Source organism: Salmo salar, chromosome ssa01, assembly GCF_905237065.1.
Source record: "Salmo salar chromosome ssa01, Ssal_v3.1, whole genome shotgun sequence".
Taxonomy (NCBI): domain Eukaryota; kingdom Metazoa; phylum Chordata; class Actinopteri; order Salmoniformes; family Salmonidae; genus Salmo; species Salmo salar.
The window spans coordinates 79,151,815-79,165,731 of record NC_059442.1 but is presented as its reverse complement, the minus strand read 5'-3'; the positions used below and the strand labels follow the sequence as shown (position 1 = coordinate 79,165,731).

The 13,917-nt window shown below is 40.7% G+C and overlaps 1 protein-coding gene across 3 annotated transcripts in view; it reads right to left on the bottom strand.

Moving 5' to 3' along the window:
• LOC106612605 (glutamate--cysteine ligase catalytic subunit) overlaps positions 1-13,917 on the bottom strand; it is a 35,426-nt gene that overhangs the window by 6,038 nt on the left and 15,471 nt on the right. Inside the window, exons 3-14 of one of the 3 annotated variants that reach the window (XM_014213923.2) lie at positions 10,245-10,430; positions 10,028-10,141; positions 5,306-5,364; positions 4,988-5,124; positions 4,705-4,779; positions 4,414-4,530; positions 3,993-4,131; positions 3,702-3,814; positions 3,466-3,558; positions 3,150-3,254; positions 2,680-2,761; positions 2,479-2,582 (exon numbers count right to left, since the gene is read on the bottom strand). In XM_014213923.2, the coding sequence (XP_014069398.1) occupies positions 2,479-2,582; positions 2,680-2,761; positions 3,150-3,254; positions 3,466-3,558; positions 3,702-3,814; positions 3,993-4,131; positions 4,414-4,530; positions 4,705-4,779; positions 4,988-5,124; positions 5,306-5,364; positions 10,028-10,141; positions 10,245-10,430 (1,324 nt within the window). The remainder of the gene's footprint in view (positions 1-2,478; positions 2,583-2,679; positions 2,762-3,149; positions 3,255-3,465; positions 3,559-3,701; positions 3,815-3,992; positions 4,132-4,413; positions 4,531-4,704; positions 4,780-4,987; positions 5,125-5,305; positions 5,365-10,027; positions 10,142-10,244; positions 10,431-13,917) is intronic. The other 2 variants (XM_014213933.2, XM_014213943.2) reach the window with 2 other exon arrangements.

Here is a 13,917-nt window from a genome sequence, read left to right as displayed (position 1 = left end):
CTCATGATGGATCTCTTTCCTATCCATCTTGCTCCAGAGGGATGGATGACTGCGACATCAGGCTGCAGCCACACATGAATTGACATTTTTTATGAAGTAAGAAGCTAAAAAGCAAATGGTTGGAGCTATTGATTTTTATACTTCAGTTGAAAATACTATTGTTTTAGAGCAATGTGACTTGTACTAACACGATATCACATCTTAACCATTCACTATCAATCACTTCTGGTTCAGAAAAAATATTTTTTTGTGAATAACAAAAGGGAGCAATGCAGAAAACAAGGTAAAGCAATTTGACCAGTTGTATTTAGATTGTCATTATGGAGACACCTTTGGATAAATGTGGCAACTCCTCTGTTGCTGCGAAAGAAAAAAAAAAAGAAAAGAAAAAAGAAACTTGGGCCAGTTCTCAGGCTTGGGCGGGTTTTGAGTGGTCATTGGGATAAAAATTGTAGCTTGACCTGGCAACCCTGCGTCAGCCTGGAGCTAAATCTAGCAGGCTTGTAAATGCACATGCATGAACAACATTGCTAGTCGAACGCAGAATTCTTCATTGAGACATTACTGAAACATCAAACATGGGTGAATCAGTGCCATTTTCATTTGCGCTGAAATCAAAATGAAAGAACAGTTATCTTGCAAATTCAGCATGCTATGGTGTGAAATAGGTTTTTAGAAGTGCAGTCTATTTTATTACTTATCGTCATTGCCGTCTTCGGTGTACTTATCAATGCATGATCACCTTCTTCCAACTAATATCACTCCTGAGGAACAGCTTGTTGCATTGATGCCATAGACATATAATCCATAGACGGGTTTTGGAACCTCTAACCACCTTGGCAATTTGACTGTTAAACTCATGGGTACACTAACAATGGCTACCAGTCTTGACTTGAATGGGTACTGTCATTATGGATTATACACTACATGACCAAAAATATGTGGATGTTGGAACACTGCTGCGGGGACTTGCTTCCATTCAGCCACAAGCGCATTAGTAAGGTCGGCACTGATGTTGGGTGATTAGGCCTGCTCGTAGTAGGCGTTCCAATTCATCCCAAAGGTGTTCAATATGGTTGCCATCAGGGCTCTGTACAGGCAAGTCAAGTTCATCCACACCGATCTCGACAAACCATTTCTGTATGGACCTCGCTTTGTCATGCAAAGACATGAAAGGGCCTTCCTCAAACTGTTGCCACAAAGTTGGAAGCACAGAATCGTCTAGAATGTCATTGTATGCTGTAGCGTTAAGATTTCCCATCACCAGAACTAAGGGGCCTAGGCTGAACCATGAAAAACAGCCCCAAACCATTATTTCTCCTAACTTTAAAGTTGGCACTATGCATTGGGGCAGGTAGCGTTCTCCTGGCTTCCGCCAAACCCAGATTCTTCCGTCGGAATGCCAGATGGTGAAGTGTGATTCATCACTCCAGAGAATGCGTTTCCACTGCTCCAGAGTTCAATGGCGGCAAACTTTACACCACTCCAGCCAACGCTTGGCATTGTGCATGGTGATCTTAGACTTGTGTGCGACTGCTCAGCCATGGAAACCCATTTCATGAAGCTCCCGACAAACAGTTATTGTGCTGACGTTGCTTCCAGAGGCAGTTTGGAACTCGGTAGTGAGTGTTGCAACCGAGGACAGATGATTTTTACGCACTATGCGCTTCAGCACTCGGCGGTCCCGTTTTTTGAGCTTGTGTGGCCTACCACTTCGCGGCTGAGCCATTGTTGCTCTTAGATGTTTCCACTTCACAATAACAGCACTTACAGTTGACTGGGGCAGCTCAAGCAGGGCAGAAATGTGACGGACTGACTTGTTGGAAATGTGGCATCCTATGACGGTACTACGTTGAAAGTCACTGAGCTCTTCAGTAAGGCCATTCTACTGCCAATGTTTATCTATGGAGACTGCATGGCTGTGTGCTCAATTTTATACACCTGTCAGCAACGGTGTGGCTGAAATAGCCAAATCCACTCATTTTAAGGGGTGTCACCATACTTTTGTATATATAGTGTATGTCTATGGTTGGTTGGGGCTGTCAATTATACTTTTGCACATTTTTAAATACAATCGCGCAAATAAATTACAGTTTGGAAAGCAAATGCTATCATTACTAAATGTGTGATGTGTATTTTAACCTTAAAAAAAATTATTAAACACAAAAAGGGGGATGATACAATCTTTGCGAGAGGGAGGGTATCTGATTTAATTAGTCTTCAGCTCGTGGCTCAGACACTTCATTCAGGATAAATGGAGTTATCCCTGAGTTAGCCTGTTCGAAGCAGGTTAGTTTTGAAGGATTTGTTGCCATAGTAATTTACCTGGCTAAAAGGTGAGCCACTTTCTTGGTACCGGTTATCCAAATTTGAACTCAAGAGTTGACTAAAGTTACCGTACGAACTCCTCAAAACCTGATTTGCAGTAAAGGGCTCAGGAGAAAGATATATTAAAATATAACTATTATTAATAAGCACCTTTCCATTGATGATTGTGTCAATGCTCATCAGTATGTAATTGTCACCCTCACTGTCCAAGCCGTTCTGGGCCGCTGAGGAGCTATCGAGGACAGGGTTACAGCCTATGACACAAGAGAAGAGGAAGCATTAAACTGTTTAGGCATTTTGACAAAACACACCCCGACCAGGTTTCAAAACACTGGACTTGTATCATCTCACCTTTATAGATGTCCTTCCGGAAGTAAAACATGCCCTCTTGGACTGCATTTCTTTCCTGGGCCGCTTTCATGTTTTCATCAACCTGTTCAAAGACAAGACAAAACACACTAAAACAAATGGTGTTATATCATACAGTGCATTCGGAAAGTATTCAGACCCCTTACATTTTTCCACATTTTGTTAGGTTACAGCCTTATTCTAAAATTGATTAAATAGTTTCTCATCAATTTACACACAATACCCCATTATGACAAAGTGAAAACAGGTTTAGAAATTTTAGCAAATGTATTAAAAATAAAAAACAGAAATACCTTATTTACGTAAGTAAGTAAGTAAGTATTCAGACCCTTTGCTATGAGACTCGAAATTGAATGTACTGGGAACTCCACAAAAAAAACAGTCTAACTTAATTGAATTTCATAAAATTCAGCGAATGAAAAGTGTAACAAGAAGAACAACCACATTCTCACCTTTGACAAGGGGATGAGAAAGTCCAGTTTATAGGACAGGATAACCCTGGTGAGCAGGACGATGAAAACAACGTAAGCAGAGTTTTCAAAATCGGTAAGTTGCACCTGAAATAAAAGAAAACGTGCACTAAATATTTCTACACTAACATTGTACAAAAAGAAGTTAAGACACAGTACATGTAAATCCTGTTGCAAGTATTGTTTGTTCATGTAACACTATTTAGCAGACATACATAAATTGCCACTGAGCGCATTTCAGGTAAATATCCAAATTATATTCAAATCTTTTGTGTCAGCGTTGTAAGGCTTATGCTACCTCCATGGGGCGGAACTCAACTCGCCATCCGATGTCCGAGTTTGGAGGAGGAGGTTTGAACCTCATTGTCTGCCAGTTGGTTGACTGCAGATTCTACAAGAGAGACGTGACATGGAAAATACATTTTGATTATATAAACTAAAATTCCTCCTTTTAAAATCTGTCATAAGCAATGGTTTGGTTTTCAGCAGTAATGCAGCCACAGTAAGTCAGTATAGGGTGGGTATCATTTTAACCTCAAAGTGATCCGACTCGTTTTCATCATCCAGGTGAATTTTCTCCTCAAAGAGTGAAAGCGGATCCCGGATGAAAAGATGGGCTATGTGTTGGGCCAGCAGTTTGTCGATCCCTACAAACACAGATTCTGATCACTTCTCTATAGAACATTTTATGATACAGCCAGTTTCAATGCTGAAACAAAACATCACTTCATGTATGATTATTTTACTATTCATTTTAAAATAATATTTTACCCCAGTCACTCATTCACCATGTTCTATTACTGATGTCTTTGTTACAGTGTTTACCTGCATCCAGCAACTCTTTGTTGATCTCCTCGTCTATTGTCAGATCTATGTCATTGTACTTATCGCCACAACTGGAGAGGTAGCTGTCGATTGAATCATATCTTGATTTCAAGATTCGAAATTTGTTGCTTTTCAAAGGCTGCAAAGACAACACATTTTCATAGACATTAAAAGACGATAAATATGAAAAGTAGGAAAATCTTCTGACAATTCAACAAACAAATAACTGAAAACCTGCTCTGACTAACGTTACAATTGAACACCAGGAAATCAGAGAAACTCATAATGCCTATCTGAGCCTGACACGGTCTGAGCCGGACACTCAACCCCCTAAAGCAACTAGCGACAAGCGAGTGGGCCTTATTTGGCAAGGTCATGTTTCTTTAATTAGGGGCCAGTTTTTCCTGATTCATCTGCTCACCTCCAGCCCTCTCTCTTCCCCGGTCCTGTCATCCACCGAGGCAGAAATAACTCCCCAGCGACAATCAATGTTTGACACATAGCCTCTGTAAAACGGCGAAGCAGCACTGAGGGCCATCTGTAAACAGATCAACAGTTAGCTTTCTAGTTTCCACCACACAAAAAGCACTCGAAACAACCAAAGCGTTATTGAATACTGTAATGATTCAAACAAAGCCATTTACGACACCTTTGATAAAGAAAATTACTACTTGATGCAATTTTTTCTGTACATTTTCTAAGCATATCTTACCACTATGGGGCAGAATGTTGCTAGTTGGTCATAAAGGTACCTCGCCTCTTCAATGCTGCAAGCTTGGAATGTCACCTGGAAAAACATAAAAAGGTTCAAGTTAATTTAAGGACTAATCAACAGGCTTATATAAACATGCCCACAACCTTTAAAAAAATATTCTCTAGTCTAGTATATGAACATGTAATTTATGATGTGCGACTGAAAAAAGGAACATGCATCCAAAGGCAAACAAGTAACGACAGTATACAATGTTAATATTAGTATAATGTGTAGCATATACCTGAAGACAGCAGTTGCCCATTCCAAAGCCCATGGCATCCATGTAGATGTGATCAGGGAGAGCTGCTCTGGCGGCCTCCCCATCATCCTCCGGAAACTTCTCCACAAATGGAGATGGAGTGCACTTGTCTTTAAAGACTAACAAGGAGAAAGAAGCACAGTGGAAAATAGACACCGATAAGCAAGCCGTTTCAAATTTGTATTAAGGCAAATGTATCCTAAATTTGACCAGTGAAAATAGAAAATTACAAAATGCATTTGACTGAGTGGTGTAATTTTTAAGTGCAAATGGTGAAGACCTGTTTTTATTTACACTTACTGGGTACGTTGATCACTACCTTCTCTCCTCTTCTGTGACGAATGTTTCTGGTCAGGGTGCTGAAAAAACATTCACAACATTCTGTATTCCAAGGGAATTCAAAAGAAGAGCTCAAACTTTGACATATCATAGCAGTGAGACAACATACTGCAAATATACACACAAAAGTATGTGGACACCCATTCAAATGAATGGATTTGGCTATTTCAGCCACACCTGTTGCTGACAGGTGTATAAAATCGAGCACAAAGCCATGCAATTTCCATAGACAAAAATTGACAGTAGAATGGCCTTACTGAAGAGCTCCGTGACTCAACATGGCACCGTCATAGGATGCCACCTTTCCAACAAGTCAGTTCGTCAGATTTCTGCCCTGCTAGAGCTGCCCTGGTCAACTGTAAGTGCTGTTATTGTGAAGTGGAAACATCTAGGAGTAACAACATCTCAGCCAGACCTCAGTAATGCTCTTGTGGCTGAATAGAAGCAAGTCCCCACAGCAATGTTCCAACATCAACTGGAAAGCCTTCCCAGAAGAGTGGAGGTCATTGTGGCAGCAAAGGGGGGACCAACTACATATTAATGCCCATGATTTTGGAATGAGATGTTCGACGAGGTGTCCACATACTTTTGGTCATGTAGTGTATATGTGGAACAAAGGTAGCGCAAAGGTAGTCTTATAGTCAGCTGGCCCCTCCCCAGATTATGTGTTAAACGCTATACAACAAAGCCTTCTTAGTGTCCAACATGCTTTCTCTGCCCTTAACCTTGTTCTGAACACCTGCAAAACAAAAGGTAATGTGGTTTGGTAAGAAGAATACCCCTCTCCCCACGCTTACTACCTCTGAGGGTTTAGACCTTGAGGTAGTCACCTCATACAAGTACTTGGGAGTATGGCTAGATGGTACACTGTCCTCCTCTCAGCACACAAAGCTACAGGCCAAGGTTAAATCTAGACTTGGTCTCCGCTATCGTAATCATTCCTCTTTCAACCCAGCTGCCAAACTAACACTGATTCAGATGACCATCCTACCCATGCTAGACTACGGAGACGTAATTTATAGATCGGCAGGTAAGGGTGCTCTCGAGCGGCTAGATGTTCTTTACAATTGGGGAATCAGATTTTCCACCAATGCTCCTTATAGGACACATCACTGCACTCTATACTCATCTGTAAACTGGTCATCTCAAGACCCACTGGTTGATGCCTATTTATAAAATCCTCTTAGGCCTCCCTCCCCCTTATCTGAGATACCTACTGCAGCCCGCATCCTCCACATACAACACCTGATCTGCCAGTCACATTCTAAGGATCCCCAAAGCGCAAACATTCCTGGGTCGCTCCTCTTTTCAGTTCGCTGCAACGAGCTGCAACAAATACTCAAACTGGACTGTTTACTCTCCATCTCTTCATTCAAAGACTCAATCTTACTGACAGTTGTGCCTGCTTCACGTGATGTATAGTTGTCTCTACCTTCTTGCCCTTTGTGTCATTGTCTGTGCCCAATAACGTTTGTACCATGTTCTGTGCTGCTACCATGTTGCGTTGCTGCCAGGCTGTTTTCTTAGGTCTCTCTTTATGTAGTGTTGTGAGTTTTGCCCTTTTTAATATATATATATATACACACACATACACAGTGCCTTGCGAAAGTATTCGGCCCCCTTGAACTTTGACCTTTTGCCACATTTCAGGCTTCAAACATAAAGATATAAAACTGTAATTTTTTGTGAAGAATCAACAAGTGGGACACAATCATGAAGTGGAACGAAATTTATTGGATATTTCAAACTTTTTTAACAAATAAAAAACTGAAAAATTGGGCGTGCAAAATTATTCAGCCCCCTTAAGTTAATACTTTGTAGCGCCACCTTTTGCTGCGATTACAGCTGTAAGTCGCTTGGGGTATGTCTCTCAGTTTTGCACATCGAGAGACTGACATTTTTGCCCATTCCTCCTTGCAAAACAGCTCGAGCTCAGTGAGGTTGGATGGAGAGCGTTTGTGAACAGCAGTTTTCAGTTCTTTCCACAGATTCTCGATTGGATTCAGGTCTGGACTTTGACTTGGCCATTCTAACACCTAGATATGTTTATTTGTGAACCATTCCATTGTAGATTTTGCTTTATGTTTTGGATCATTGTCTTGTTGGAAGACAAATTTCCCTCCCAGTCTCAGGTCTTTTGCAGACTCCATCAGGTTTTCTTCCAGAATGGTCCTGTATTTGGCTCCATCCATCTTCCCATCAATTTGAACCATCTTCCCTGCCCCTGCTGAAGAAAAGCAGGCCCAAACCATGATGCTGCCACCACCATGTTTGACAGTGGGGATGGTGTGTTCAGGATGATGAGCTGTGTTGCTTTTACGCCAAACATAACGTTTTGCATTGTTGCCAAAAAGTTCCATTTTGGTTTCATCTGACCAGAGCACCTTCTTCCACATGTTTGGTGTGTCTCCCAGGTGGCTAGTGGCAAACTTTAAACGACACTTTTTATGGATATCTTTAAGAAATGGCTTTCGTCTTGCCACTCTTCCATAAAGGCCAGATTTGTGCAGTATACGACTGATTGTTGTCCTATGGACAGAGTCTCCCACCTCAGCTGTAGATCTCTGCAGTTCATCCAGAGTGATCATGGGCCTCTTGGCTGCATCTCTGATCAGTCTTCTCCTTGTATGAGCTGAAAGTTTAGAGGGACGGCCGGATCTTCGTAGATTCGTAGTGGTCTGATACTCCTTCCATTTCAATATTATCGCTTGCACAGTGCTCCTTGGGATGTTTAAAGCTTGGGAAATCTTTTTGTATCCACATCCGGCTTTAACCTCTTACATCTAGACGTTCCGCTAGCGGAACACCTGCTCCAATATCCAATGATAGGCGTGGCGTGAATTACAAATTCCTCAAAAATACAAAAACTTCCATATTTCAAACATATGCACTAACCTTTGATGATCTTCATCAGATGACACACCTAGGACATTATGTTATACAATACATGCATGTTTTGTTCAATCAAGTTCATATTTATATCAAAAACCAGCTTTTTACATTAGCATGTGACGTTCAGAACTAGCAAACCTCCGGTGAATTTACTAAATTACTCACGATAAACGTTCACAAAAAACATAACAATTATTTTAAGAATTATAGATACAGAACTCCTTTGTGCAATCGAGGTGTCCGATTTTAAAATAGCTTTTCGGTGAAAGCACATTTTGCAATATTCTGAGTAGATAGCCCAGCCATCACGGCTAGCTATTTAGACACCCACCAAGTTTAGCCCTGACCAAACTCCGATTTACATACAATTAGTATTTTGTAGCATTGCCTTTAAATTGTTTAACTTCGGTCAAACATTTCGGGTAGCCTTACACAAGCTTCCCACAATAAGTTGGATGAATTTTCCCCCATTCCTCCTGACAGAGCTGGTGTAACGGAGTCAGGTTTGTAGGCCTCCTTGCTCTCACACACTTTTTCAATTCTGCTCACAAATGTTCTATAGGATGGAGGTCAGGGCTTTGTGATGGCCACTCCAATACCTTGACTTTGTTGTCCTTAAGCCATTTTGACAACTTTGAAAGTATGCATGGGGTCATTGTCCATTTGGAAGACCCATTTGCGGCCAAGCTTTAACTTCCTGACTGATGTATGGAGATGTTGCTTCAATATATCCACAATTTTCCTACCTCATGATGCCATCTATTTTGTGAAGTGCACCAGCCGCTCCTGCAGCAAAGTACCCCCACAACATTTTGCCACCCCCGTGCTTCACGTTTGGGATGGTGTTCTTCGGCTTGCAAGCCTCCCCTCTTTTTCCTCCAAACATAACAATGGTCATTATGGCCAAACAGTTCTATTTTTGTTTCATCAGACCAGAGGACATTTCTCCAAAAAGTACTATCTTTGTCCCCATGTGCAGATGCAAACTGTAGTCTGGCTTTTGTGTGGCGGTTTTGGAGCAGTGGCCTCTTCCTTGCTGAGCGGCCTTTCAGGTTATGTCAATATAGGACTTGTTTTACTGAGGATATAGATACTTTTGTACCCGTTTCCTCCAGCATCTCACAAGGTCCTTTGCGGTTGTTCTGGGGTTGATTTTCACTTTTCGCACCAAAGTACATTCATCTCTAGGAGACAGAACGCGTCTCCTTCATGAGCATTATGACGGCTACGTGGTCCCATGGTGTTTATACTTGCATACTATTGTTTGTACAGATGAAAGTGGTACCTTCAGGCGTTTGGAAATTTCTCCCAAGGATGAACCAAACTTGTGGAGGCCTACAATTTTTTTTCTGAGGTCTTGGCTGACTTCTTTTGATTTTCCCATGATGTTAAGCAAAGAGGCACTGAGTTTGAAGGTAGGCCTTGAAATACTTCCACAGGTACACCTCCAATTGACTCAAATGATGTCAATTAGCTTATCAGAAGTTTCTAAAGCCATGACATAATTTTCTGGAATTTTCCGGAATTTTCCAAGCTGTTGAAAGGCAGTCAACTTAGTGTATGTAAACTTCTGACCCACTGGAATTGTGATACAGTAAGTGAAATAATCTGTCTGTAAACAATTGTTGGAAAAATTACTTGTGTCATGCACAAAGTTGATGTCCTAACCGTCATGCCAAAACTATAGTTTGTTAACAAAAAATTTGTGAAGTGGTTGAAAAACAAGTTTTAATGACGCCAACTTAAGTGTATGTAAACTTCCGTCATACATACATATACATTCAAGCCTACCTGAATCTTGGGTGTCTGTTTATGGCTTCATCTGGGAAAAACAGTGATTTGGACACTCCTTTTTCAACAGGTGTTGGGTTGTACTCTGGCTGGGTGAAGCCTGGACAACCTAACCTAAAACCATTGTTACAAGAATAACAATAATGTTAAGGTACTATAAATGAAATAAACAAAGTTTCAAATGGTTGAGTGAGTGACAGAATAGGTACTAAACTACCTTGGGAATGATGTGATGGTGGCAAGGGTTTCATTCTTATTCAGCACAGATGAGGCCTCTCGCCTCCTCTTTCCCATGTTGTCCTCCACTGTGTTGAACTCTGACATCGTCCCACCGTATGGCTGCCCTGGAGTCCCTTCGATCATGTAGCTGCCATACTCTGGCCTCCAAAGGGTAGGATGGCTCCAAAGAAAATCAAAGCATTATAAGAAAAATTGTAAAAGCCAACTTCCGTTTTTAGAGGCCAATGAATAATGTTGTCTAACAAAACAAGGTCCTTGATCAGATAGAGTCCATTGTATTATGCTGATCTTTCACATTAAAGTAAACGTGTTTTTTTTATCTAATGTGAGACACTATCTCAGCAGGGGGGAAAATGCTGTGTTTGTGCTTCAGGGCACGTGCTCTTCAGTATGTGCGACAGAGGCAGTAATGAGGAATGCTACAGCTCTAGCTACAATTCCCCACTGACACTGGTATTTCCCCTGGGTTAAGTAGGCTTCACAGATTTAGGACGTCATGGGCAGTTAGCAAGCAGACCATTACTGTGGGGCTTGTACAAACACATGTACATCAAATAGAGATAAAGGCTTTTCAACCTGCAGAAGGAATTTAACAGCTCAAGGTGTAGCGGGCAGGGTGACTCAATAGTGTATTTGTAAGACCATAGTTAAAAAAGGAAAAAAAAAGAAAGTAAAACTCATGCTGAAGTTGCATACTTGTAAAGTAGCTTTTGCATGAGCAAGCCATAAGGGAAGAGCCTTTATTTATTTTTAAAGTTGCTAAAGAGGCTAACGGAACACCATCTTATGCAGTGACAAAAGATGTCTTTAGTTCCTGCAATGTAAAAAAATTAAAATAATTACAACCAAATGTCTATTTTTTATGTAAATGACATGTTATAGAAGGGTCAAGACACTTTTTGTGATTTCACTTGTTTGAGAAACCTATCCTAACCAGCGATTCACATCCCTCATTGCGCAGTACAAAGCTCTGAAAAATTATGAACACTCCAAAAACACCCAAATACGTCCTTTTAGAAACCGAAACGCCCTCAGTAAAGTAATGCAGGTCTTTAGATGTTGTACACATGACATTGTCATTCCAAACTATATCAGCAATGTTATATTCAATTTTGTGCGACTCGAGCAGTTTTCCCCTATCCAGCTGTTCCATTTGAGTCACAACAAAATGTAATATAGCGTTGCTGATAAAGTTCAGAATGACAGTACGGGGAAACAAAATATATATGAAAATACAGTTGAAGTCGGAAGTGAACATACACCTTAGCCAACTACATGTCAACTCAGTTTTTCACAATTCCTGACATTTAATCCAAGTAAAAATGCCATGTCTTAGGCTCACCACTTTATTTTAAGAGTGTGAAATGTCAGAATAATAGTAGAGAGAATTATTTCAGCTTTTATTTATTTCTTGTGTCCCATTCCTCCTGACAGAACTGGTGTAACTGTCTGGTTTGTAGGCCTCCTTGCTCGCACACTCTTTTTCAGTTCTGCCCACAAAATTTCTATGGGATTGAGGTCAGGGCTTTGTGATGGCCACTCCAATACCTTGACTTTGTTGTCCTTAAGCCATTTTGACAACTTTGAAAGTATGCATGGGGTCATTGTCCATTTGGAAGACCCATTTGCGACCAAGATTTAACTTCCTGACTGATGTATGGAGATGTTGCTTCAATATATCCACATAATTTTCCTACCTCATGATGCCATCTATTTTGTGAAGTGCACCAGTCCCTCCTGCAGTAAAGCACCCTCACAATATGATGCTGTGCTTCACGGTTGGGATGGTGTCTTCGGCTTGCAAGCCTCCCCATTTTTCCTCCAAACATATCACGATGGTCATTATGGCCAAACAGTTCTATTTTTGTTTCAGCAGACCATAGGACATTTCTCCAAAAAGTACAATCTTTGTCCCGATGTGCAGTTGCAAACCGTAGTCTGGCTTATTTTAATGGCGGTTTTGGAGCAGTGACTTCTTCCTTGCTGAGCGGCCTTTCAGGTTATGTTGATATAAGACTCGTTTTACTGTGGATATACTTTCGTACTTGTTTTCTCCAGCATCTTCACAAGGTCCTTTGATTTTCACTTTTTGCACCACAGTACGTTCATCTCTAGGAGACAGAACGCGTCTCCTTCCTGAGCGGTATGACGGCTGTGTGGTCCCATGGTGTTTATACTTGCGTACTATTGTTTGTAAAGATGAATGTGGTACCTTCAGGCATTTGGAAATTGCTCGCAAGGATGAACCAGACTACAATGTTTTTTCTGAGGTCTTGACTGATTTCTTTTGATTTTCCAATGATGTCAAGCAAAGAGGCACTGAGTTTGAAGGTAGGCCTTGAAATACATCTACAGGTACACCTCCAATTGCCTCAAATGATGTCAATTAGCCTATCAGAAGCTTCTAAAGCCATAACATTGTCTGGAATTTTACAAGCTGTTTAACTTCTCTAGGGTAGGGGGCAGTATTTTGACGTCCGGATGAAAGGCGTGCCCGTAGTAAACTGTCTGCTACTCAGGCTCAGAAGGTAGGATATGCATATTATTAGTATATTTGGATAGAAAACACTCTGAGGTTTCTAAAACTGTTTGAATGATGTCTGAGTATAACAGAACTCATATGGCAGGCAAAAACCTGAGAAGAATCCAACCAGGAAGTGTGGAAATCTGAGGTTTGTAGTTTTTCAAGTGATTGCCTATACAGTATACAGTGACTTAGGGTTCATTATGCACTTCCTAAGGCTTCCACTAGATGTCAACAGTCTTTAGAACGTTGTTTCATGCTTCTACTGTTAATAGGGAGAGAATAAGAGCTCCTGGAAGTAGATGAGTGAGAAAATAACATGAGCTCAGTGGCGCGCACTCACATGAGAGTTAGCTGTGTTCCTTTTCTGTTTTGAAGACAAAAGGTCTTGTCCGGTTGGAATAGTATGATAAAAACATCCTAAAGATTGATTCTATACATCGTTTGACATGTTTCTACGAACTGTAATATAACTTTGACTTTTCATCTGAACTTAATGAGCGAGCACAGTGCATTTGGAGTACTCGACCGAACGTGCGAACAAAAAGGAGGTATTTGGACATATATATGGACTTTATCGAAACAAATGAACATTTATTGGGAAACTGGGATTCCTGGGAGTGCATTCCGATGAAGATCATCAAAGTGAATATTTATAATGTTATTTCTGAGTTTTGTTGACTCCACAAAATGGCGGGTTTGGTTTCGTGTCTGAACGCTGTACTCAGATTATTGCAAAGTGTGCTTTCACTGTACAGTCTTTTTGAAATCTGACACAGCGGTTGCATTAAGGAGAAGTGTATTTATAATTCTTTGAATAACAGTTTAATATTTTATCAACGTTTATGATGAGTATTTCTGTAAATTGATGTGCTCATTCACCGGAAGTTTTGGGAGGCAAAACATTTCTGAATATCACGTGCCAATGTAAAATGGGTTTTTTGGATATAAATATGAACTTTATCGAGCAAAACATACATGTATTGTGTAACATGAAGTCCTATGAGTGCCATCTGATGAAGATCAAAGGTTAGTAATTCATTTTAGCTGTATTTCTGGTTTTTGTGACGCCTCTCCTTGCTTGGAAAATGGCTGTTTTTTCTTGTCTAGGTGCTGTCCTAACATA